General features: G+C 46.3%; 2 protein-coding genes across 2 annotated transcripts in view; one reads left to right on the top strand and one right to left on the bottom strand.

Moving 5' to 3' along the window:
* Positions 1-392: 392 nt before the first annotated feature.
* derl1 (derlin 1) lies at positions 393-20,061 on the top strand. Its single transcript, XM_065027337.1, has 7 exons — positions 393-769; positions 2,856-2,967; positions 5,731-5,795; positions 9,615-9,641; positions 18,547-18,695; positions 18,813-18,923; positions 19,186-20,061. Exons 1-7 carry the CDS (start codon positions 617-619, stop codon positions 19,334-19,336), a joined length of 768 nt encoding a protein of 255 aa, XP_064883409.1. The 5' UTR covers positions 393-616; the 3' UTR covers positions 19,337-20,061.
* A 2,026-nt stretch (positions 20,062-22,087) lies between these two features.
* Positions 22,088-23,167, bottom strand: part of zhx2a (zinc fingers and homeoboxes 2a) — a 33,180-nt gene continuing 32,100 nt past the window's right edge. The window contains exon 3 of the mRNA XM_065027336.1: positions 22,088-23,049. The gene's annotated coding sequence lies outside the window, so the exon portion shown is untranslated. The remainder of the gene's footprint in view (positions 23,050-23,167) is intronic.

The raw sequence follows: 23,167 nt of genomic DNA, 5'->3' as shown, positions 1-23,167 counted from the left end.
GGGAGAACATTCCACAGGCCACAAGCAACAGCCTAGTCAACTCTATGCAAAGAAAATGTGTCACACTGCATGAGGCAAATGGTGGTGTCATCAGATACTGATCGGTTTTCTGATCCACGCCCCTACCTTTTTTTTAAAGGTATCTTTGACCAACAGATGCATATCTGTATTTCCAGTCATGTGAAATCCATAGATTAGGGCCTAATGAATTTATTTAAATTGACTGATTTCCGTATATGAACTGAACTCAGTGCAATCTTAGAAATTGTTGCATGTTGTGTTTATATTTTTGTTCAGTGTAAATCATTAAACATGTCAACTTCAATGGGGTAACGTCAGAGTTGTGACGTCCGAAGGATCCCAGATAGCAAGGACTGCTGTGCAAATTTGACAGGAAGTGAGCAGTTCAAGAGCTAGTCGCGAGAAGATTGAGGTATAATAAGAAGCCACGTCATGAAAACTTGACTGAGGAACCAAACGTTCGTGAATAATTGTTGTCGTCGAAAGGGAATTATAACACAAGGGGTATCGTCAGTCGCCACAGGACTTTGGGACTGTTCGTTTGCCTTTAGGCAATTCGTTGACTGTGGTCGTTTTGCCAAGATCGTATGGAAAGATGTCAGATATCGGGGACTGGTTCAAAACAATCCCGTTCATCACCCGGTACTGGTTTGCTGGGTCGATTGCGGTTCCCTTGATAGGTAAACTGGGACTAATCAGTCCCATGTACCTCGTCTTATGGCCAGAGAACTTCTTTCACAAATTTCAGGTAAGTTCTGGGCAGTGGGGTTGTTTTTGTGTGCTACAATTTGCTGTGTTGCTATGATAGCCTAGCATCAAGGCTAGCAGGCCTTGGATTGTACGAGGGGTGTGAATTCAGTCCAATCACAAAACGAACAGGTTGGACTTCCGGGATGCATGAAGACGCTACATCAGTGATAGGATAGCAGTATTTTCAATAGCAATTATGTACAAATGAAGTACATGATTATTTCGAAAGGTTTGTTGAATATCTCACAAATATTTGATATTCCTGGATTTGTTATAGGTTTGGTTGAGTGAGGTTTGACCAAAAATAATGTCAATGCAATTCCAACAGGTGGTGCTATCACATCCACCTTTGGACAGCCTCATCATAACTGGCACCTCCCACATTACATACAGTAGTCATCATGACTCTCAAGCAAGGGTTTCATCATAGTCTTCTGACAGGTGGCGTCACAACGTGACACTCGACCCTTCTTTTGTTACTGCACCCCACCTCTATGAAGTGGGTTCACACACACACACACACAAAGTGTTGTAAAGTTTTCAAGTAAAAATACTTGAAAGTACCACAATTATTATTACATTTTTTAGGTATCTTAACTTTACTTTACTATTGATATTTTTGACAACTTTTACTTCACTACATTCCTAAATAAAATAATGTACTTTTTACTCCATACATTTTCCCTGACACCCAAAAGTACTTGTTATATTTTCAATGCTTAGCAGGACAGGAAAGTGGGCCAATTCACTCACTTATCAAGAGATCATCCCTACTGCCTCTGATCTGGCGGACTCACTAAACACAAATGCTTAGTTTGTAAGCGATGTCTGCGTGTTGTAGTGTGCCTTGGGCTATCCTTAAAAACATTAAAAAAAATATTCAAAACATCTTGTTTTCTTTAATATAAGATATTTTAATTTATTAATACTTTTGATACTTAATTATATTTAAAACCAAATACTTTTACTCAAGTATGATAATTGGGTTATTTCCCACCACGACCACATACCGGGTGGACAGTATCGGTTCTCAGCCCTGACAGCTCAGCTGACTACTGGTTGTTATCTTGTGAAGGCAGAGTAGGTTTCCATTGGCGAGGCCACAGCTGGCACACCTGTGCTGGGCAGTCTGGGCTGTTGTTCCATTGGGGTTTTTGTGTAAACCAGTGCAGTGCCCCAACCCGGTTAGATGGCCCAGGGTGTATGTTTTAGGGTTCTCACGATACCAGTATTGCAATACTTGGAAGTATCGTGGCCACAAAACATGAAGCAGACTTCATTTGTTGAGAAAAAAAACATTCTAAAGTTGTAAACACACAGCCTTCTGTTGTCAACAGTCACATTAGTCTTATTCTCCCAACTAGGCTTATATCATAGACTGTTACATGCAGGCAGGCTTTAAAGAACCATAGTTTAGTCTGCTTTGGGTTTTCCTGGTATCACAATACATGTATGGTATCCTGAATACCCTCGTGTGTTTACATCAACCAGTGAATGTGACAGTTGAGTTCACATTTTTGTCACTGTGATCTGGTGCCCCATTACATCACATGAGAATAAAGTGTTTAGCTGTGGAGGGCCTGCCAAGCTCCAGCTCTCCTCCCACAGCCCCCCACACCAGTTACTGCCCTGCCCCCCCCACACCAGTTACTGCCCTGCCCCCCCCACACACACCAGTTACTGCCCTGGCACCCCCCACACCAGTTACACCAGTGCCCTGGCACCCCCCTGCCCCCCCACACCAGTTACTGCCCTTAATGCACCACCCCCCACACCAGTTACTGCCCTGGCACCCCCCCCACACACCAGTTACTGCCCTGGCACCCCCCCACACACCAGTTACTGCCCTGGCACCCCCCCCCCCCCCACCACCAGTTACTGCCCTGGCCCCCCCCACCCCCCCCACCAGTTACTGCCCTGCCCCCCACACCAGTTACTGCCCTGGCACCCCCCCCACACCAGTTACTGCCCTGGCACCCCCCACACACACTTTACTGCCCTGGCACCCCCCCACACCAGTTACTGCCCTGACCTGCCTAAATGCTAACAGACTCTATGATATCTCTCTTTCTCTCTCTCTACAGGTATGGAGACCAATCACCTCCACCCTATACTTCCCTGTGGGTCCTGGAACAGGCTTCCTCTACCTAGTCAATCTTTATTTCCTCTACCAGTACTCTACCAGGCTGGAGACAGGTGGGTTCACACAGTACTCTACTGGGCTGGAGACAGGTGGGTTCACACAGTACTCTACCGGGCTGGAGACAGGTGGGTTCACACAGTACTCTACCGGGCTGGAGACAGGTGGGTTCACACAGTACTCTACCGGGCTGGAGACAGGTGGGTTCACACAGTACTCTACCGGGCTGGAGACAGGTGGGTTCACACAGTACTCTACCGGGCTGGAGACAGGTGGGTTCACGCCAGGTCACGGGGGTTGGAGACAGGTGAGCTCACGCCAGGTCACAGAAGGTGGGTTCACGCCAGGTCACAGAAGGTGGGTTCACGCCAGGTCACAGAAGGTGGGTTCACGCCAGGTCACAGAAGGTGGGTTCACGCCAGGTCACAGAGGCTAGCTAGGCTGACAGTCTGCCAGCTCTCATTTGCAGTTATGTCTGAGGGTAAATAATACACGTTGAGCCTGTCCTGTGGAAGAGGCCTGTCCTGTGGAAGAGGCCCCTCCATCAGGCACCATAATACACGTTGAGCCTGTCCTGTGGAAGAGGCCCCTCCATCAGGCACCATAATACACATTGAGCCTGTCCTGTGGAAGAGGCCCCTCCATCAGGCACCATAATACACATTGAGCCTGTCCTGTGGAAGAGGCCTGTCCTGTGGAAGCAGCCCCTCCACCAGGTACCATAATACACGTTGAGCCTGTCCTGTGGAAGAGGCCCCTCCATCAGGCACCATAATACACATTGAGCCTGTCCTGTGGAAGAGGCCCCTCCATCAGGCACCATAATACACATTGAGCCTGTCCTGTGGAAGAGGCCTGTCCTGTGGAAGCAGCCCCTCCACCAGGTACCATAATACACATTGAGTCTGTCCTGTGGAAGAGGCCCCTCCATCAGGCACCATAATACACATTGAGCCTGTCCTGTGGAAGAGCCCCCTCCATCAGGCACCATAATACACATTGAGCCTGTCCTGTGGAAGAGGCCCCTCCATCAGGCACCATAATACACATTGAGCCTGTCCTGTGGAAGAGGCCCCTCCACCAGGCACCATAATACACATTGAGTCTGTCCTGTGGAAGAGGCCCCTCCACCAGGCACCAAACTATGAGCAGCCCAATAGACATCACTTGTTTTTATATAGACAAGAATGTTGTATGTTTATGGGCTAGATGGAGATGAAAGGTAGGAGAGAGCAGGCTTAAAGAGCAGTGGGCTGGATTGGAACCCATGCTGACAGCGGTACATGGTAGATGCGCTCCAGAGGAAGCGGGTTAGACAACTAGACCATCCCAGGCCTCACCGATCACTTCTTATCGTTAGTCAGGCTCCATTATACATCTGATCTGTTACACAACATTAGGATGGTAGGAGAGAGCAGGCTTAAAGAGCAGTGGGCTGGATTGGAACCCATGCTGACAGCGGTACATGGTAGATGCGCTCCAGAGGAAGCGGGTTAGACAACTAGACCATCCCAGGCCTCACCGATCACTTCTTATCGTTAGTCAGGCTCCATTATACATCTGATCTGTTACACAACATTAGGACGGTAGGAGGAAGCAGACCATGTCGTTCACTACACACACACACAGATTTAAAAACAATCTTGTGACCATGGTGGGGTTAGACAATTAGAATATGATTAAATAAAGAATTGTGGTGTAAGGTCTGTATGTACAGTATTTTTAAATGTGATGACGCCTATTGCCTGCCGCTCAAATAAATCTCTCAATGTCATTTCAAAGGGGATTTATTGGCATGGAAACATGTTTACGTTGCCAAACCACATGAAATAAACAAACAAAAGTGTTTCTCTCATATCTCCTCTCTATCCTCTCTCCCTCTCAAATCTCTTCTCTCTATCCTCTCTCCCTCTCATATCTCTCCTCTCTATCCTCTCTCCCTCTCATATCTCTTCTCTCTATCCTCTCATATCTCCTCTCTCCCTCTCATATCTCCTCTCTCCCTCTCTATCCTCTCCCTCTCATATCTCCTCTCTCTCCCTCTCTATCCTCTCTCCCTCTCATATCTCCTCTCTCTCCCTCTCTCCCTCTCATATCTCCTCTCTCACTCTCTATCCTCTCTCCCTCTCTATCCTCTCCCTCTCATATCTCCTCTCTCCCTCTCTATCCTCTCTCCCTCTCATATCTCTTCTCTCTATCCTCTCTCCCTCTCATATCTCCTCTCTCCCTCTCTATCCTCTCCCTCTCATATCTCCTCTCTCTCTATCCTCTCTCCCTCTCATATCTCCTCTCTCTCCCTCTCTATCCTCTCTCCCTCTCATATCTCCTCTCTCCCTCTCTATCCTCTCCCTCTCATATCTCCTCTCTCCCTCTCTATCCTCTCCCTCTCATATCTCCTCTCTCCCTCTCTATCCTCTCTCCCTCTCATATCTCCTCTATCCTTTCTCCCTCTCATATCTCCTCTGTCCTCTCTCCCTCTCCTATCTCTTCTCTCTATCCTCTCTATCCTCTCCTATCTCTTCTCTCTCCCTCTCATATCTCCTCTCTCTCCCTCTCTATCCTCTCTCCCTCTCATATCTCCTCTCTCTCCCTCTCTATCCTCTCTCCCTCTCATATCTCCTCTCTCCCTCTCTATCCTCTCCCTCTCATATCTCCTCTCTCCCTCTCTATCCTCTCTCCCTCTCATATCTCCTATATCCTTTCTCCCTCTCATATCTCCTCTGTCCTCTCTCCCTCTCATATCTCCTCTCTCTCCCTCTGTCCTCTCTCTATCCTCTCTCTCCCTCTCCTATCTCTTCTCTCTCATACATCTCTTCCAGGGGCGTTTGATGGGCGTCCGGCTGACTTTGTGTTCATGCTGTTCTTCAACTGGCTCTGCATCGTTGTATCCTTTACCTGCTTATCAATATGATGCCTTAATCTGTTATGCAGCTGACAACATTATCAGTCCTAGTAAATCAATTAGCCATACATTTAACTTATCGTCTCCGTCTGAAAACCTCTTCATACATTTAACTTATCGTCTCTGTCCGAAAACCTCTTCATACATTTAACTTATCGTCTCTGTCCGAAAACCTCTTCATACATTTAACTTATCGTCTCTGTCCGAAAACCTCTTCATACATTTAACTTATCGTCTCTGTCCGAAAACCTCTTCATACATTTAACTTATCGTCTCTGTCCGAAAACCTCTTCATACATTTAACTTATCGTCTCCGTCCGAAAACCTCTTCATACATTTAACTTATCGTCTCCGTCCGAAAACCTCTTCATACATTTAACTTATCGTCTCCGTCTGAAAACCTCTTCATACATTTAACTTATCGTCTCTGTCCGAAAACCTCTTCATACATTTAACTTATCGTCTCCGTCCGAAAACCTCTTCATACATTTAACTTATCGTCTCCGTCTGAAAACCTCTTCATACATTTAACTTATCAACTCTCTGTCCGAAAACCTCTTCATACATTTAACTTATCGATCTGTCCGAAAACCTCTTCATACATTTAACTTATCGTCTCTGTCCGAAAACCTCTTCATACATTTAACTTATCGTCTCTGTCCGAAAACCTCTTCATACATTTAACTTATCGTCTCTGTCCGAAAACCTCTTCATACATTTAACTTATCGTCTCCGTCTGAAAACCTCTTCATACATTTAACTTATCGTCTCCGTCTGAAAACCTCTTCATACATTTAACTTATCGTCTCTGTCCGAAAACCTCTTCATACATTTAACTTATCGTCTCTGTCCCGAAAACCTCTTCATACATTTAACTTATCGTCTCTGTCCGAAAACCTCTTCATACATTTAACTTATCGTCTCTGTCCAAAACCTCTTCATACATTTAACTTATCGTCTCTGTCCGAAAACCTCTTCATACATTTAACTTATCGTCTCTGTCCGAAAACCTCTTCATACATTTAACTTATCGTCTCTGTCCGAAAACCTCTTCATACATTTAACTTATCGTCTCTGTCCGAAAACCTCTTCATACATTTAACTTATCGTCTCCGTCTGAAAACCTCTTCATACATTTAACTTATCGTCTCTGTCCCGAAAACCTCTTCATACATTTAACTTATCGTCTCTGTCCCAAAACCTCTTCATACATTTAACTTATCGTCTCCGTCTGAAAACCTTCAAAACAGAAACTTTTCAGGAATTGGAACATACCATTATGAAACTTTATATATTTTGAATAAATGTTTTGTGTCCTTGAGTCATGAAATGTTCAGAACATTGAGGGGAGTTCATTTAAAGCGGTAATGTAAAAAAATATATATTTGCAAAATTGGAGTTACAAGGTTTTCATCAGACAGCGACGTTATGCTGTTTTGTCCATTGTTAAAGGTGGGCTAATAGTTTTTCATGTTTTTTGCCATGATTTCCCATTGTTTTTGCCTCTCCTGAGTCCAGGCCTTGTTATGTATTATTAGAGCCGCCCCCTGCCTGTTAAGCTGCCAAGCAACAGTTCAGCCCCTTTCCAGTGGCCTAGCTACAATCTGTTTCTCTGTACAGCCATGTGGTACAGCCAAACCAGTCTCTGTTTCTCTGTACAGCCAAACCAGTCTCTGTTTCTCTGTACAGCCAAACCAGTCTCTGTTTCTCTGTACAGCCAAACCAGTCTCTGTTTCTCTGGACAGCCAAACCAGTCTCTGTTTCTCTGGACAGCCAAACCAGTCTCTGTTTCTCTGGACAGCCAAACCAGTCTCTGTTTCTCTGGACAGCCAAACGAGTCTCTGTTTCTCTGGACAGCCAAACCCCCTGCCTGCTAGTGGCCTAGCTACAGTCTCTGTACAGCCAAACCCCCTGTCTGCTAGTGGCCTAGCTACAGTCTGTACAGCCATGTGGTTAATGCAGGTCATATGGATGGACAACACTACTCACGTGAAAGATCTGGTTGAAATACAGACTCTGTCTTTCTGCCCATGCTGCCTCATTTACTGTGTTGTGGTTCCATAATCTCAGTACAGCTGGAATGGATCATTAGGCTCCTCTATGCTCCATGACAGAACAGACACAATAGTTCTGTTGTCAAGTCATCTTCCCTTCTAGTCCTTTTGGGTAACTAGAAGGGAAATGAAGGTCGGGGTAACTAGAAGGGAAATTAAGGTCAGGTCGGGGTAACTAGAAGGGAAATGAAGGTCAGGGTAACTAGAAGGGATATGAAGGTCGGGGTAACTAGAAGGGATATGAAGGTCAGGGGAAATGAAGGTCAGGTCAGGGTAACTAGAAGGGAAATGAAGGTCAGGTCAGGGTAACTAGAAGGGAAATGAAGGTTGGGGTAACTAGAAGGGAAATGAAGGTCAGGTCAGGGTAACTAGAAGGGAAATGAAGGTCGGGGGAAATGAAGGTCGGGGTAACTAGAAGGGAAATGAAGGTCAGGTCGGGGTAACTAGAAGGGAAATGAAGGTCAGGGTAACTAGAAGGGAATGAAGGTCAGATCGGGGTAACTAGAAGGGGAATGAAGGTCGGGGGAAATGAAGGTCGGGGTAACTAGAAGGGAAATGAAGGTTGGGGTAACTAGAAGGGAAATGAAGGTCAGGGTAACTAGAAGGGATATGAAGGTCGGGGTAACTAGAAGGGATATGAAGGTCGGGGTAACTAGAAGGGATATGAAGGTCAGGGGAAATGAAGGTCAGGGTAACTAGAAGGGAAATGAAGGTCGGGGGAAATGAAGGTTGGGGTAACTAGAAGGGAAATGAAGATCAGGTCAGGGTAACTAGAAGGGAAATGAAGGTCGGGGGAAATGTAGGTCGGGGTAACTAGAAGGGAAATGAAGGTCAGGGTAACTAGAAGGGAAATGAAGGTTGGGGGAAATGAAGGTCAGGTCAGGGTAACTAGAAGGGAAATGAAGGTCGGGGGAAATAGAAGGGAAATGAAGGTCAGGGTAACTAGAAGGGAAATGAAGGTTGGGGGAAATGAAGGTCGGGGTAACTAGAAGGGAAATGAAGGTCAGGTCAGGGTAACTAGAAGGGAAATGAAGATCAGGGGAAATGAAGGTCGGGCTAACTAGAAGGGGAATGAAGTTCGGGGTAACTAGAAGGGAATGAAGGTCAGGGGACATGAAGGTCGGTGTAACTAGAAGGGAAATGAAGGTCAAGTCAGGGTAACTAGAAGGGAACTGAAGGTCGGGGTAACTAGAAGGGATATGAAGATCAGGGGAAATGAAGGTCAGGTCAGGGTAACTAGAAGGGAAATGAAGGTCAGGTCAGGGTAACTAGAAGGGAAATGAAGGTCGGGGGAAATGAAGGTCAGGGTAACTAGAAGGGAAATGAAGGTCAGGGTAACTAGAAGGGAAATGAAGGTCGGGGTAACCAGAAGGGAAATGAAGGTCGGGGTAACTAGAAGGGAAATGAAGGTCAGGGTAACTATAAGGGAAATGAAGGTCAGGGGAAATGAAGTCCGGGGTAACTAGAGGGGAAATGAAGGTTGGGGTAACTAGAAGGGAAATGAAGGTCAGGGTAACTATAAGGGAAATGAAGGTCAGGGGAAATGAAGGCCGGGGTAACTAGAGGGGAAATGAAGGCCGGGGTAACTAGAGGGGAAATGAAGGCCGGGGTAACTAGAGGGGAAATGAAGGCCGGGGCAACTAGAGGGGAAATGAAGGCCGGGGTATGTGGCCTGTTTATATACAACTAGACGAAGGGAGTTTGATTCAACATGTGAATACAGGTTTCCTTGACATTGCTTGTGTAGATAACCGGCTTAATGATGGACATGCAGGTAGGTTCCTTCTATTCTCTCTCTGTCCTTTAGAAGAATTAAGACCTGTTGCCTTTTTCATTTACCAAGACACATAGTCAAACCCTGCATTAATTAAAGGCTGTCAGCCCATCCCTACGGCACCTGTCAAGGATAGGTAAGGTTTTATTAGCTATATATATGTATGTATGTGTATGGAAAATCCACTCAAACTATCTTTTGGTATTATTTTCCATTAGTGCATTGTTGATACAGTCCCAATATGTTTTGCATGTCAGCAATCACATGTTCAAGATAATGGACTTTCTAGAAGCAAAGTGTCACTGGCCACAGCATCATGTCAAGATAATGGACTTTCTAGAAGCAAAGTGTCACTGGTGCATCATGATGATGCAAAACAACTTGACTGCTGACACGCAAAACACATTGGGACTGAATCAACAGTGGACTATTGGAACAATACCAACACATACTGTAGTCTGAGTGGATTGTCCCTTTAATCTGTAGAACATCATGTAAACTAGGTTCATTAAGAAGGTCGGATGATCAGACTGGTCCAGTTTATCACGATGGGGAGTTAGTCGGATGATCAGACTGGTCCAGTTTATCATGATGGGGAGTTACTGTCAGATGATCAGACTGGTCCAGTTTATCACGATGGGGAGTTACTGTCAGATGATCAGACTGGTCTAGTTTATCACGATGGGGAGTTACTGTCAGATGATCAGACTGGTCTAGTTTATCACGATGGGGAGTTACTGTCAGATGATCAGACTGGTCTAGTTTATCACGATGGGGAGTTACTGTCAGATGATCAGACTGGTCCAGTTTATCACGATGGGGAGTTACTGTCAGATGATCAGACTGGTCCAGTTTATCACGATGGGGAGTTAGTCGGATGATCAGACTGGTCTAGTTTATCACGATGGGGAGTTACTGTCAGATGATCAGACTGGTCCAGTTTATCACGATGGGGAGTTACTGTCAGATGATCAGACTGGTCCAGTTTATCACGATGGGGAGTTACTGTCAGATGATCAGACTGGTCCAGTTTATCACGATGGGGAGTTACGGTCAGATGATCAGACTGGTCCAGTTTATCACGATGGGGAGTTACTGTCAGATGATCAGACTGGTCCAGTTTATCACGATGGGGAGTTACGGTCAGATGATCAGACTGGTCTAGTTTATCACGATGGGGAGTTAGTCGGATGATCAGACTGGTCTAGTTTATCACGATGGGGAGTTACTGTCAGATGATCAGACTGGTCCAGTTTATCACGATGGGGAGTTACTGTCAGATGATCAGACTGGTCCAGTTTATCACGATGGGGAGTTACTGTCAGATGATCAGACTGGTCCAGTTTATCACGATGGGGAGTTAGTCAGATGATCAGACTGGTCCAGTTTATCACGATGGGGAGTTACTGTCAGATGATCAGACTGGTCCAGTTTATCACGATGGGGAGTTACTGTCAGATGATCAGACTGGTCCAGTTTATCACGATGGGGAGTTACTGTCAGATGATCAGACTGGTCCAGTTTATCACGATGGGGAGTTACTGTCAGATGATCAGACTGGTCCAGTTTATCACGATGGGGAGTTACTGTCAGATGATCAGACTGGTCCAGTTTATCACGATGGGGAGTTACTGTCAGATGATCAGACTGGTCCAGTTTATCACGATGGGGAGTTACTGTCAGATGATCAGACTGGTCCAGTTTATCACGATGGGGAGTTACTGTCAGATGATCAGACTGGTCCAGTTTATCACGATGGGGAGTTAGTCAGATGATCAGACTGGTCCAGTTTATCACGATGGGGAGTTACTGTCGGATGATCAGACTGGTCCAGTTTATCACGATGGGGAGTTACGGTCGGATGATCAGACTGGTCCAGTTTATCACGATGGGGAGTTAGTCAGATGATCAGACTGGTCTAGTTTATCACGATGGGGAGTTACTGTCAGATGATCAGACTGGTCCAGTTTATCACGATGGGGAGTTAGTCGGATGATCAGACTGGTCCAGTCTGCTGTATCTTGTTTCACAGAGGGGCCGACAATCGGGCTGTGTCACCCGATTCCCTTTATTGTGCAGTCTGGTCAAAAGTAGTGCACTAAATAGGGAATAGGGTGCCATTTGGGACACTACCTCAGACAGCTGTAAGTCATCAGTCTCAGTGCTACTGACCATAAATCTACCAGAGGTCATCACAACCACTGTCATTTAGTGTAAACAAACTGGACACTTCCGTGGTCACCGTGACAACAACAACTATGACATCTACAGCTTCAGTGCTAAGGTGTCGCTGCAGCCTCTTGGCCAGTTGGTTTGTAAAAGAGGATGTATCTATAACCTACATTATTAGATACATTTAATGAATGAGGTTTAGGTCCACCTCTCCTTATGAAATGACTGATTTGAGAACTACTATTACCTACATATACATATTACCTCGATTAACCGGTGCCCCCGCACATCGACTCTGTACCGGTACCCCCTGTATATAGCCTCCACATTGACTCTGTACCGGTACCCCCTGTATATAGCCTCCACATTGACTCTGTACCGGTACCCCCTGTAAATAGCCTCCACATTGACTCTGTACCGGTACCCCCTGTATATAGCCTCCACATTGACTCTGTACCGGCACCCCCTGTATATAGCCTCCACATTGACTCTGTATCGGTACCCCCTGTATATAGCCTCCACATTGACTCTGTATCGGTACCCCCTGTATATAGCCTCCACATTGACTCTGTACCGGTACCCCCTGTATATAGCCTCCACATTGACTCTGTACCGGTACCCCCTGTATATAGCCTCCACATTGACTCTGTATCGGTACCCCCTGTATATAGCCTCCACATTGACTCTGTACCGGTACCCCCTGTAAATAGCCTCCACATTGACTCTGTACCGGTACCCCCTGTATATAGCCTCCACATTGACTCTGTACCGGCACCCCCTGTATATAGCCTCCACATTGACTCTGTACCGGTACCCCCTGTATATAGCCTCCACATTGACTCTACCGGTACCCCCCTGTATATAGCCTCCACATTGACTCTGTATCGGTACCCCCTGTATATAGCCTCCACATTGACTCTGTACCGGTACCCCCTGTATATAGCCTCCACATTGACTCTACCGGTACCCCCTGTAAATAGCCTCCACATTGACTCTGTACCGGTACCCCCTGTATATAGCCTCCACATTGACTCTGTATCGGTACCCCCTGTATATAGCCTCCACATTGACTCTGTACCGGTACCCCCTGTATATAGCCTCCACATTGACTCTGTACCGGTACCCCCTGTATATAGCCTCCACATTGACTCTGTACCGGTACCCCCTGTATATAGCCTCCACATTGACTCTGTACCGGTACCCCTGTATATAGCCTCCACATTGACTCTGTACCGGTACCCCCTGTATATAGCCTCCACATTGACTCTGTACCGTAACACCCTGTATATAGCCTCCACATTGACTCTGTACCGGTACCCCCTGTATATAGCCTCCACATTGACTCTGTACCGTAACACCCTGTATATAGCCTCCACATTGACTCTGTACCGGTACCCCCTGTATATAGCCTCCACATTGACTCCGTACCGGTACCCCCTGTATATAGCCTCCACATTGACTCTGTACCGTAACACCCTGTATATAGCCTCCACATTGACTCTGTACCGGTACCCCCTGTATATAGCCTCCACATTGACTCTGTACCGGTACCCCCTGTATATAGCCTCCACATTGACTCTGTACCGGTACCCCCTGTATATAGCCTCCACATTGACTCTGTACCGTAACACCCTGTATATAGCCTCCACATTGACTCTGTACCGGTACCCCCTGTATATAGTCTCCACATTAACTCTGTACCGGTACCCCCTGTATATAGCATCCACATTGACTCTGTACCGTAACACCCTGTATATAGCCTCCACATTGACTCTGTACCGGTACCCCCTGTATATAGCCTCCACATTGACTCTGTACCGGTACCCCCTGTATATAGCCTCCACATTGACTCTGTACCGGTACCCCCTGTATATAGTCTCCACATTAACTCTGTACCGTAACACCCTGTATATAGCCTCCACATTGACTCTGTACCGGTACCCCCTGAATATAGCCTCCACATTGACTCTGTATCGGTACCCCCTGAATATAGCCTCCACATTGACTCTGTATCGGTACCCCCTGTATATAGTCTCCACATTAACTCTGTACCGTAACACCCTGTATATAGTCTCCACATTAACTCTGTACCGGTACCCCCTGTATATAGCCTCCACATTGACTCTGTACCGGTACCCCCTGTATATAGCCTCCACATTGACTCTGTACCGGTACCCCCTGTATATAGTCTCCACATTAACTCTGTACCGGTACCCCCTGTATATAGCCTCCACATTGACTCTGTACCGGTACCCCCTGTATATAGTCTCCACATTGACTCTGTACCGGTACCCCCTGTATATAGTCTCCACATTAACTCTGTACCGGTACCCCCTGTATATAGTCTCCACATTGACTCTGTATCGGTACCCCCTGTATATAGCCTCCACATTGACTCTGTACCGGTACCCCCTGTATATAGCCTCCACATTGACTCTGTACCGGTACCCCCTGTAAATAGCCTCCACATTGACTCTGTACCGGTACCCCCTGTATATAGCCTCCACATTGACTCTGTATCGGTACCCCCTGTATATAGCCTCCACATTGACTCTGTACCGGTACCCCCTGTATATAGCCTCCACATTGACTCTGTACCGGTACCCCCTGTATATAGCCTCCACATTGACTCTGTACCGGTACCCCCTGTATATAGCCTCCACATTGACTCTGTACCGGTACCCCCTGTATATAGCCTCCACATTGACTCTGTACCGGTACCCCCTGTATATAGCCTCCACATTGACTCTGTACCGGTACCCCCTGTATATAGCCTCCACATTGACTCTGTACCGTAACACCCTGTATATAGCCTCCACATTGACTCTGTACCGGTACCCCCTGTATATAGCCTCCACATGGACTCTGTACCGTAACACCCTGTATATAGCCTCCACATTGACTCTGTACCGGTACCCCCTGTATATAGCCTCCACATTGACTCTGTACCGGTACCCCCTGTATATAGCCTCCACATTGACTCTGTACCGTAACACCCTGTATATAGCCTCCACATTGACTCTGTACCGTACCCCCTGTATATAGCCTCCACATTGACTCTGTACCGGTACCCCCTGTATATAGCCTCCACATTGACTCTGTACCGTACCCCCTGTATATAGCCTCCACATTGACTCTGTACCGTAACACCCTGTATATAGCCTCCACATTGACTCTGTACCGGTACCCCTGTATATAGCCTCCACATTGACTCTGTACCGGTACCCCTGTATATAGTCTCCACATTAACTCTGTACCGGTACCCCCTGTATATAGCATCCACATTGACTCTGTACCGTAACACCCTGTATATAGCCTCCACATTGACTCTGTACCGGTACCCCTGTATATAGCCTCCACATTGACTCTGTACCGGTACCCCCTGTATATAGCCTCCACATTGACTCTGTACCGGTACCCCCTGTATATAGTCTCCACATTAACTCTGTACCGTAACACCCTGTATATAGCCTCCACATTGACTCTGTACCGGTACCCCCTGAATATAGCCTCCACATTGACTCTGTATCGGTACCCCCTGAATATAGCCTCCACATTGACTCTGTATCGGTACCCCCTGTATATAGTCTCCACATTAACTCTGTACCGTAACACCCTGTATATAGTCTCCACATTAACTCTGTACCGGTACCCCCTGTATATAGCCTCCACATTGACTCTGTACCGGTACCCCCTGTATATAGCCTCCACATTGACTCTGTACCGGTACCCCTGTATATAGTCTCCACATTGACTCTGTACCGGTACCCCTGTATATAGTCTCCACATTAACTCTGTACCGGTACCCCCTGTATATAGCCTCCACATTGACTCTGTACCGGTACCCCCTGTATATAGCCTCCACATTGACTCTGTACCGGTACCCCCTGTATATAGCCTCCACATTGACTCTGTACCGGTACCCCCTGTATATAGTCTCCACATTAACTCTGTACCGTAACACCCTGTATATAGCCTCCACATTGACTCTGTACCGGTACCCCTGAATATAGCCTCCACATTGACTCTGTACCGGTACCCCCTGTATATAGTCTCCACATTAACTCTGTACCGTAACCCCTGTATATAGCCTCCACATTGACTCTGTACCGGTACCCCCTGTATATAGCCTCCACATTGACTCTGTACCGGTACCCCTGTATATAGCCTCCACATTGACTCTGTACCGGTACCCCCTGTATATAGCCTCCACATTGACTCTGTACCGGTACCCCCTGTATATAGTCTCCACATTAACTCTGTACCGGTACCCCCTGTATATAGTCTCCACATTAACTCTGTACCGGTACCCCCTGTATATAGCCTCCACATTGACTCTGTACCGGTACCCCCTGTATATAGTCTCCACATTGACTGTGTACCGGTACCCCCTGTATATAGTCTCCACATTGACTCTGTACCGGTACCCCCTGTATATATTCTCCACATTGACTCTGTATCGGTACCCACTGTATATAGCCTCCACATTGACTCTGTACCGGTACCCCCTGTATATAGCCTCCACATTGACTCTGTACCGGTACCCCCTGTATATAGCCTCCACATTGACTCTGTACCGGTACCCCCTGTATATAGTCTCCACATTAACTCTGTACCGTAACACCCTGTATATAGCCTCCACATTGACTCTGTACCGGTACCCCCTGAATATAGCCTCCACATTGACTCTGTATCGGTACCCCCTGTATATAGTCTCCACATTAACTCTGTACCGTAACACCCTGTATATAGTCTCCACATTAACTCTGTACCGGTACCCCCTGTATATAGCCTCCACATTGACTCTGTACCGGTACCCCCTGTATATAGCCTCCACATTGACTCTGTACCGGTACCCCCTGTATATAGTCTCCACATTAACTCTGTACCGGTACCCCCTGTATATAGTCTCCACATTAACTCTGTACCGGTACCCCCTGTATATAGCCTCCACATTGACTCTGTACCGGTACCCCCTGTATATAGTCTCCACATTGACTGTGTACCGGTACCCCCTGTATATAGTCTCCACATTGACTCTGTACCGGTACCCCCTGTATATAGCCTCCACATTGACTCTGTATCGGTACCCCCTGTATATAGCCTCCACATTGACTCTGTACCGGTACCCCCTGTATATAGCCTCCACATTGACTCTGTACCGGTACCCCCTGTATATAGCCTCCACATTGACTCTGTACCGGTACCCCCTGTATATAGCCTCCACATTGACTCTGTACCGGTACCCCCTGTATATAGCCTCCACATTAACTCTGTACCGGTACCCCCTGTATATAGCCTCCACATTGACTCTGTACCGGTACCCCCTGTATATAGCCTCCACATTGACTCTGTACCGGTACCCCCTGTATATAGTCTCCACATTAACTCTGTACCGTAACACCCTGTATATAGCCTCCACATTGACTCTGTACCGGTACCCCCTGAATATAGCCTCCACATTGACTCTGTATCGGTACCCCCTGTATATAGTCTCCACATTAACTCTGTACCGTAACACCCTGTATATAGTCTCCACATTAACTCTGTACCGGTACCCCCTGTATATAGCCTCCACATTGACTCTTGTACCGGTACCCCCTGTATATAGCCTCCACATTGACTCTGTACCGGTACCCCCTGTATATAGTCTCCACATTAACTCTGTACCGGTACCCCTGTATATAGCCTCCACATTGACTCTGTACCGGTACCCCTGTATATAGTCTCCACATTGACTCTGTACCGGTACCCCCTGTATATAGTCTCCACATTAACTCTGTACCGGTACCCCCTGTATATAGCCTCCACATTGACTCTGTATCGGTACCCCCTGTATATAGTCTCCACATTAACTCTGTACCGGTACCCCCTGTATATAGCCTCCACATTGACTCTGTACCGGTACCCCTGTATATAGTCTCCACATTGACTCTGTACCGGTACCCCCTGTATATAGTCTCCACATTGACTCTGTACCGGTACCCCCTGTATATAGTCTCCACATTGACTCTGTACCGGTACCCCCTGTATATAGCCTCCACATTGACTCTGTACCGGTACCCCCTGTATATAGCCTCCACATTGACTCTGTACCGGTACCCCCTGTATATAGCCTCCACATTAACTCTGTACCGGTACCCCTGTATATAGCCTCCACATTAACTCTGTACCGGTACCCCCTGTATATAGCCTCCACATTGACTCTGTACCGGTACCCCCTGTATATAGCCTCCACATTAACTCTGTACCGGTACCCCTGTATATAGCCTCCACATTGACTCTGTACCGGTACCCCCTGTATATAGTCTCCACATTAACTCTGTACCGGTACCCCCTGTATATAGCCTCCACATTGACTCTGTACCGGTACCCCCTGTATATAGTCTCCACATTAACTCTGTACCGGTACCCCCTGTATATAGTCTCCACATTAACTCTGTACCGGTACCCCCTGTATATAGCCTCCACATTGACTCTGTACCGGTACCCCCTGTATATAGCCTCCACATTAACTCTGTACCGGTACCCCCTGTATATAGCATCGCTATTGTTATTTTACTGCTGCTCTTTAATTATTTGTTACTTTTATCTATTTAAAAAAAACGTCATTGTTGGTTAAGGGCTCATAATAAGTCAGCATTTCACTGTAAGGTTTACACCTGTTGTATTCAGCGCATGTGACAAATACATTTAGATGTTTAAAATATGCAAATGCTGTTGTGTTTTCCAGCTCCTGATGATCCCGTTGATAATGTCCGTCCTGTACGTGTGGGCTCAGCTGAACAGAGAAACTATAGTCTCCTTCTGGTTTGGGACACGCTTCAAAGCATGTTATCTACCCTGGGTCATCCTTGGATTCAACTACATTATTGGGGGCTCGTAAGTAGTTCCATTATTTAATCAACAATCCAACATGTTATAACTACAATTGACATATAACAGAAATGTCTAAGCCATTAGTCAAATCCTAAATGTCTTGGTTGTTCTCATCTCCAGTGTTGTCAATGAACTGATTGGGAACCTGGTGGGCCATCTCTACTTCTTCCTGATGTTTAAATACCCCATGGACCTGGGAGGCAGGTCCTTCCTGTCAACACCTGACTTCCTGTGAGTTCCTCTGCTTCTCTGCCTGTCTAGTGTCCCAGTCATGTGTTGCTTTAATCCTGAAGCAACATGACGGGTAGAAATGTCATGAATAGAGGTGACACGATTCCTTATACTACATGTCAGAGATGTGTAATGCGTGTCTGTTCTACACAAATATATTTCTACGTGAACATTCCTGCTGAACACAGCCCTGTTGTCCTCATTCTACAGTTCAGAGATGCATGTCTGTTTTAATACAGTGTGCTTTCTTCTGTCTCTACAGGTACCGCTTCCTGCCCAACAGACGAGGGGGCGTGTCTGGGTTTGGAGCGCCACCCAGCAGGAGACCTGCAGCTCCCGAGGCCGGTGGTGGTGGAGGAGGTATGGGAGGACGTCATGCCTGGGGAGCTGGCTTCCGTCTAGGGGACGACTGAGGAGACTGTCCTACCGAGTAGCAGGACAAAGACTCTTGTCTCCACTCCTCAAGACTACTGCCGATGCACAAATTATGCAGAAGAAAGCAGATTGTTTTTGTATCCAACTCCCCTTCCTTTGAACTGTTCAGAAAAGAGATGTCTCAGCTGTGGATATGATCAGCATGTTATTCTTTCAGTGCTCTCTTTTACACAAGATGCCATATCTGATTACACTGTAATTACAGGGCTCCTCCTAACCAGAGTGTTGCCGCAGCCAGCCTTTTCAGAGCGTGGGTTTGGCTATTTAGAAAAGCATTGTTCTGGGAGAGAACAGCCGAAGCACTAAGGACTGAATTCTCTTTGCTCCTTAAATAGAACACGGGGCAACAGCAACGCTCACGCTGGCTGTGTAGATAGAGGCTCATATATAATAACACAAAACAATATTTCTTGTCCCCCCCCTGGGTCTACGCGGTTGTATGATCACACCACACTGAATGTTTGTCTGTTTTGAATGGGGGAGTAGGGTCGAAGTTGTGGGGGATTGAAACATGTAATCTTCAACATAGTATAATGATGCAACAATGCAGTTTGTATTTTGAGATAAAAGCCTACGGTTCGTGCTCCGACTGTCCCAGTAGATGATTTGGATCCATATCAAACTGCAGTGTCATGGTTCTCTTTCTCCTTTGATTTAGCTCTGCAACATGGCAATTAAATGAAACTGCAAGATTTGACAAATACCCCCAGTTGGTGTGAAATGGGTATTAACTGTTTCCACGATGAGTGATTTGCTTGTTGCCAACTTGATTTCCATTCAGAAGATGAACCAGGCTAAATAGCAGCACTCTTGTCTTGAGGATGAATATTTAGTTATTCACCAGGGTCAATTCAACAAGCTAACTGAAATTACAATTTGTTTTTACAATGGAATTGACCCCGACACACATGTACAGTGACCCTTGACCTTATTCCAGGTGAGTATCTTATGGTTGTGTTTCTGGCTGGATCTGCTTCTCGTACTTTTGTACAATGAGTAAACAGAATGTAACAACTTCAGTTTTTGTTGCATAAAAAAAAAATCTTTGAACATTGTTCTGAAGTAAATCAAATCCTGTGCATGTCTCTGGACCGAAACATTGTTAAAGGACACAGAGGAAGGGGGGGGAAATGCAGAATAAGGCAGCCCATATACACTGAGAACACAACACTCTGTGAAAGCTATGATCCTTTGTTATTCACTTGAATCAGTGTAGATAAAGGGGAGACCGGCTAGAGGAGGATTGTGGGTGAATGGGCAAGACACAAAATGTAAGCGCCTTTGAACGGGGTACGCTCCAGTTTATGACAAGAATTGCAACGCTGCTGGGTTTTTCCACACACAAGTTTCCTGTGTGTATCAAGAATGATCCAGCCAACTTGACTGTGGGAAGCTTTGGAGTCAACGTGGAGCAGCATCCCTGTGAGACGCTTTCAACACCTTGTAGTCCATGCTCTGAAGAGTTGAGGCTGTTCCGAGGGCAAAAGGGGATGCAACTCAATATTTGGTCTACCCAGTGTGCATTTCCCCTAGAGTTGATTGACATGCCCGCTTAATCTAATCAGCATAACACCAAAATCAGTCTTTTTGTTGTTGCATGGGCCAGTCCTCAATCCAGCACATCTACTGTGGAAGGTGGCAGAACTGCAGCTGTGCAGACATCCTAAAAATCGTTTCTCACAAATATCTTTAGTGTCCAAAAGGTTTGGGCTACAAACTAATACGACCAGTCTATGGAAAGATGACTCACAAACACAATGGTGTCCTCCATTTTGCTCTACGACCACCACAAGTGTCACGGTACCAGGCTGGAAAGGTTCCACAGTCAAATTCAACCTTTCCCCCCCGAGCTTACTTACATCTCCCAGAAATAGACCAGACACTTTAAAACATACTTCCTTTTGATTAGTATTTTATAGTACATACAGGGGTCCTAAAATAACTAAATGATCCTCAGCATGACCATCTAAAAAACTATTCCATATGTTAGCTTAGTAGAAACCCAGCTCTGGGCCCTTAGCGTTGAGTATCTCTCTGAGTAGTGACCCTGAGCCCTTAGGGTTGAGTAGCTCTCTGAGTAGTGACCCTGGGCTCTTAGGGTTGAGTATCTCTCTGAGTAGTGACCCTGGGCCCTTAGGGTTGAGTATCTCTCTGAGTAGTGACCCTGGGCCCTTAGGGTTGAGTATCTCTCTGAGTAGTGACCCTGGCCCTTAGGGTTGAGTATCTCTCTGAGTAGTGACCCAGCCCTGGGCCCTTAGGGTTGAGCATCTCTCTGAGTAGTGACCCAGCCCTGGGCCCTTAGGGTTGAGTATCTCTCTGAGTAGTGACCCAGCCCTGGGCCCTTAGGGTTGAGCATCTCTCTGAGTAGTGACCCAGCCCCGGGCCCTTAGGGTTGAGCATCTCTCTGAGTAGTGACCCAGCCCCGGGCCCTTAGGGTTGAGCATCTCTCTGAGTAGTGACCCTGCCCTGGGCCCTTAGGGTTGAGCATCTCTGAGTAGTGACCCTGGGCCCTTAAGGTTGAGTATCTCTGAGTAGTGACCCAGCCCTGGGCCCTTAGGGTTGAGCATCTCTGAGTAGTGACCCTGGGCCCTTAAGGTTGAGTATCTCTGAGTAGTGACCCAGCCCTGGGCCCTTAAGGTTGAGTATCTCTGAGAAGTGACCCAGCCCCGGGCCCTTAGGGTTGAGCATCTCTGAGTAGTGACCACTGCACAACGGACCAAGAGACATCCTTCAGTTGGTTGTGTTTTATTGAGTTACAGCAGACGGATAAAAAAAAAAAACCAGGAAGCAAAGAGATTCTTGGTAGCAGTACAGTATTCCAGATACATGTGTGAACATGATTCACTAATAGAAGCAGCATGGAACTGAAGGAGCGAGCCATTGAAATGGAGCCTAACTACACCTAGGATATCTATGGATATCTAGAAAGACAACACCAGAAAAGACCAGTCACTGATGCAACGGACGCTGCAATTCAAAAATGAGACTGAACTACAAAAAACATGTACAGTGCATTTTCTTGTTTTTTTAAATGTATTCATGTCCATTCTGTGGCTGACTGTCGTCTCAGGCAGCAGGAGCATTCAGCATGAGAGAGGGGGAGAACTGTTACTGTAATTTAAGTATGTGATTCTTAGCCTGGGTAGCAGACCTGTTTGTGCCATCATTCCATCTGGAACCCAGGCTAGGTGATTCTATGGTCTGATAGAGAACCACTAGTCCCTTTTAGTCCAAATGGATGAACTCACTGGTTATATCAGATCAGAAGTGTTACTAGTCTATTCACTTGAAATAAGTGCCATCTATGACCAGCTGTCAGTCACTAAATGTTTCGTTAAAAAGAAAAGAATTACCAACTGATGAATTGGTTTACAATTTCCATCACAGTCATAAAAACCAAAACATTCCTCTTTTAGGGGTTATTGACTCCTGTTAGAAATGTAAAAACCAGCAACCCCGAAAATGTTTACAAAGCTTTTGCAATACAGAAAAATATTTACAAGGGCCCTTTTTTTATTTATTAAGTGTAATAATAATGATAATGCATCAAGTCCAGCTTTGGCACTCAATGGTCTCGCCAGTCAGTGTTTGGCGTGGACTCTACTGTCCACTGTGCTGATGTCACAGGCCAGGTAGCAAATCATTGGTTCCAGAATCTTGAGAATCTTCTGCCTGAGAAACTCAGTATCCTCTGAAACAAAGGAAAATGTCAAATCACAAGACTTGTTATACAGATGGCTGACTACACCCTTCGTTGTTAACCTATCATTCTGCAGTTAACATACCCATACAGCAGGCTATCAGAGGTG

This window comes from Oncorhynchus nerka, linkage group LG14 (assembly GCF_034236695.1).
Source record: "Oncorhynchus nerka isolate Pitt River linkage group LG14, Oner_Uvic_2.0, whole genome shotgun sequence".
Taxonomy (NCBI): Eukaryota; Metazoa; Chordata; class Actinopteri; order Salmoniformes; family Salmonidae; genus Oncorhynchus; species Oncorhynchus nerka.
The sequence above is the reverse complement of the archived record's forward strand: the minus strand, read 5'-3'. Positions and strand labels throughout refer to the sequence as shown.

Bases quoted from the DNA above. Each gene is read 5' to 3' on its own strand.
- derl1 (XM_065027337.1), top strand. From the start codon at position 617: ATGTCAGATATCGGGGACTGGTTCAAAACAATCCCGTTCATCACCCGG. The intron at 770-2,855 runs GTAAGTTCTGGG...CTCTCTCTACAG, and splicing joins ACTTCTTTCACAAATTTCAG to GTATGGAGACCAATCACCTC. The intron at 9,642-18,546 runs GTAGGTTCCTTC...TGTGTTTTCCAG, and splicing joins GCTTAATGATGGACATGCAG to CTCCTGATGATCCCGTTGAT.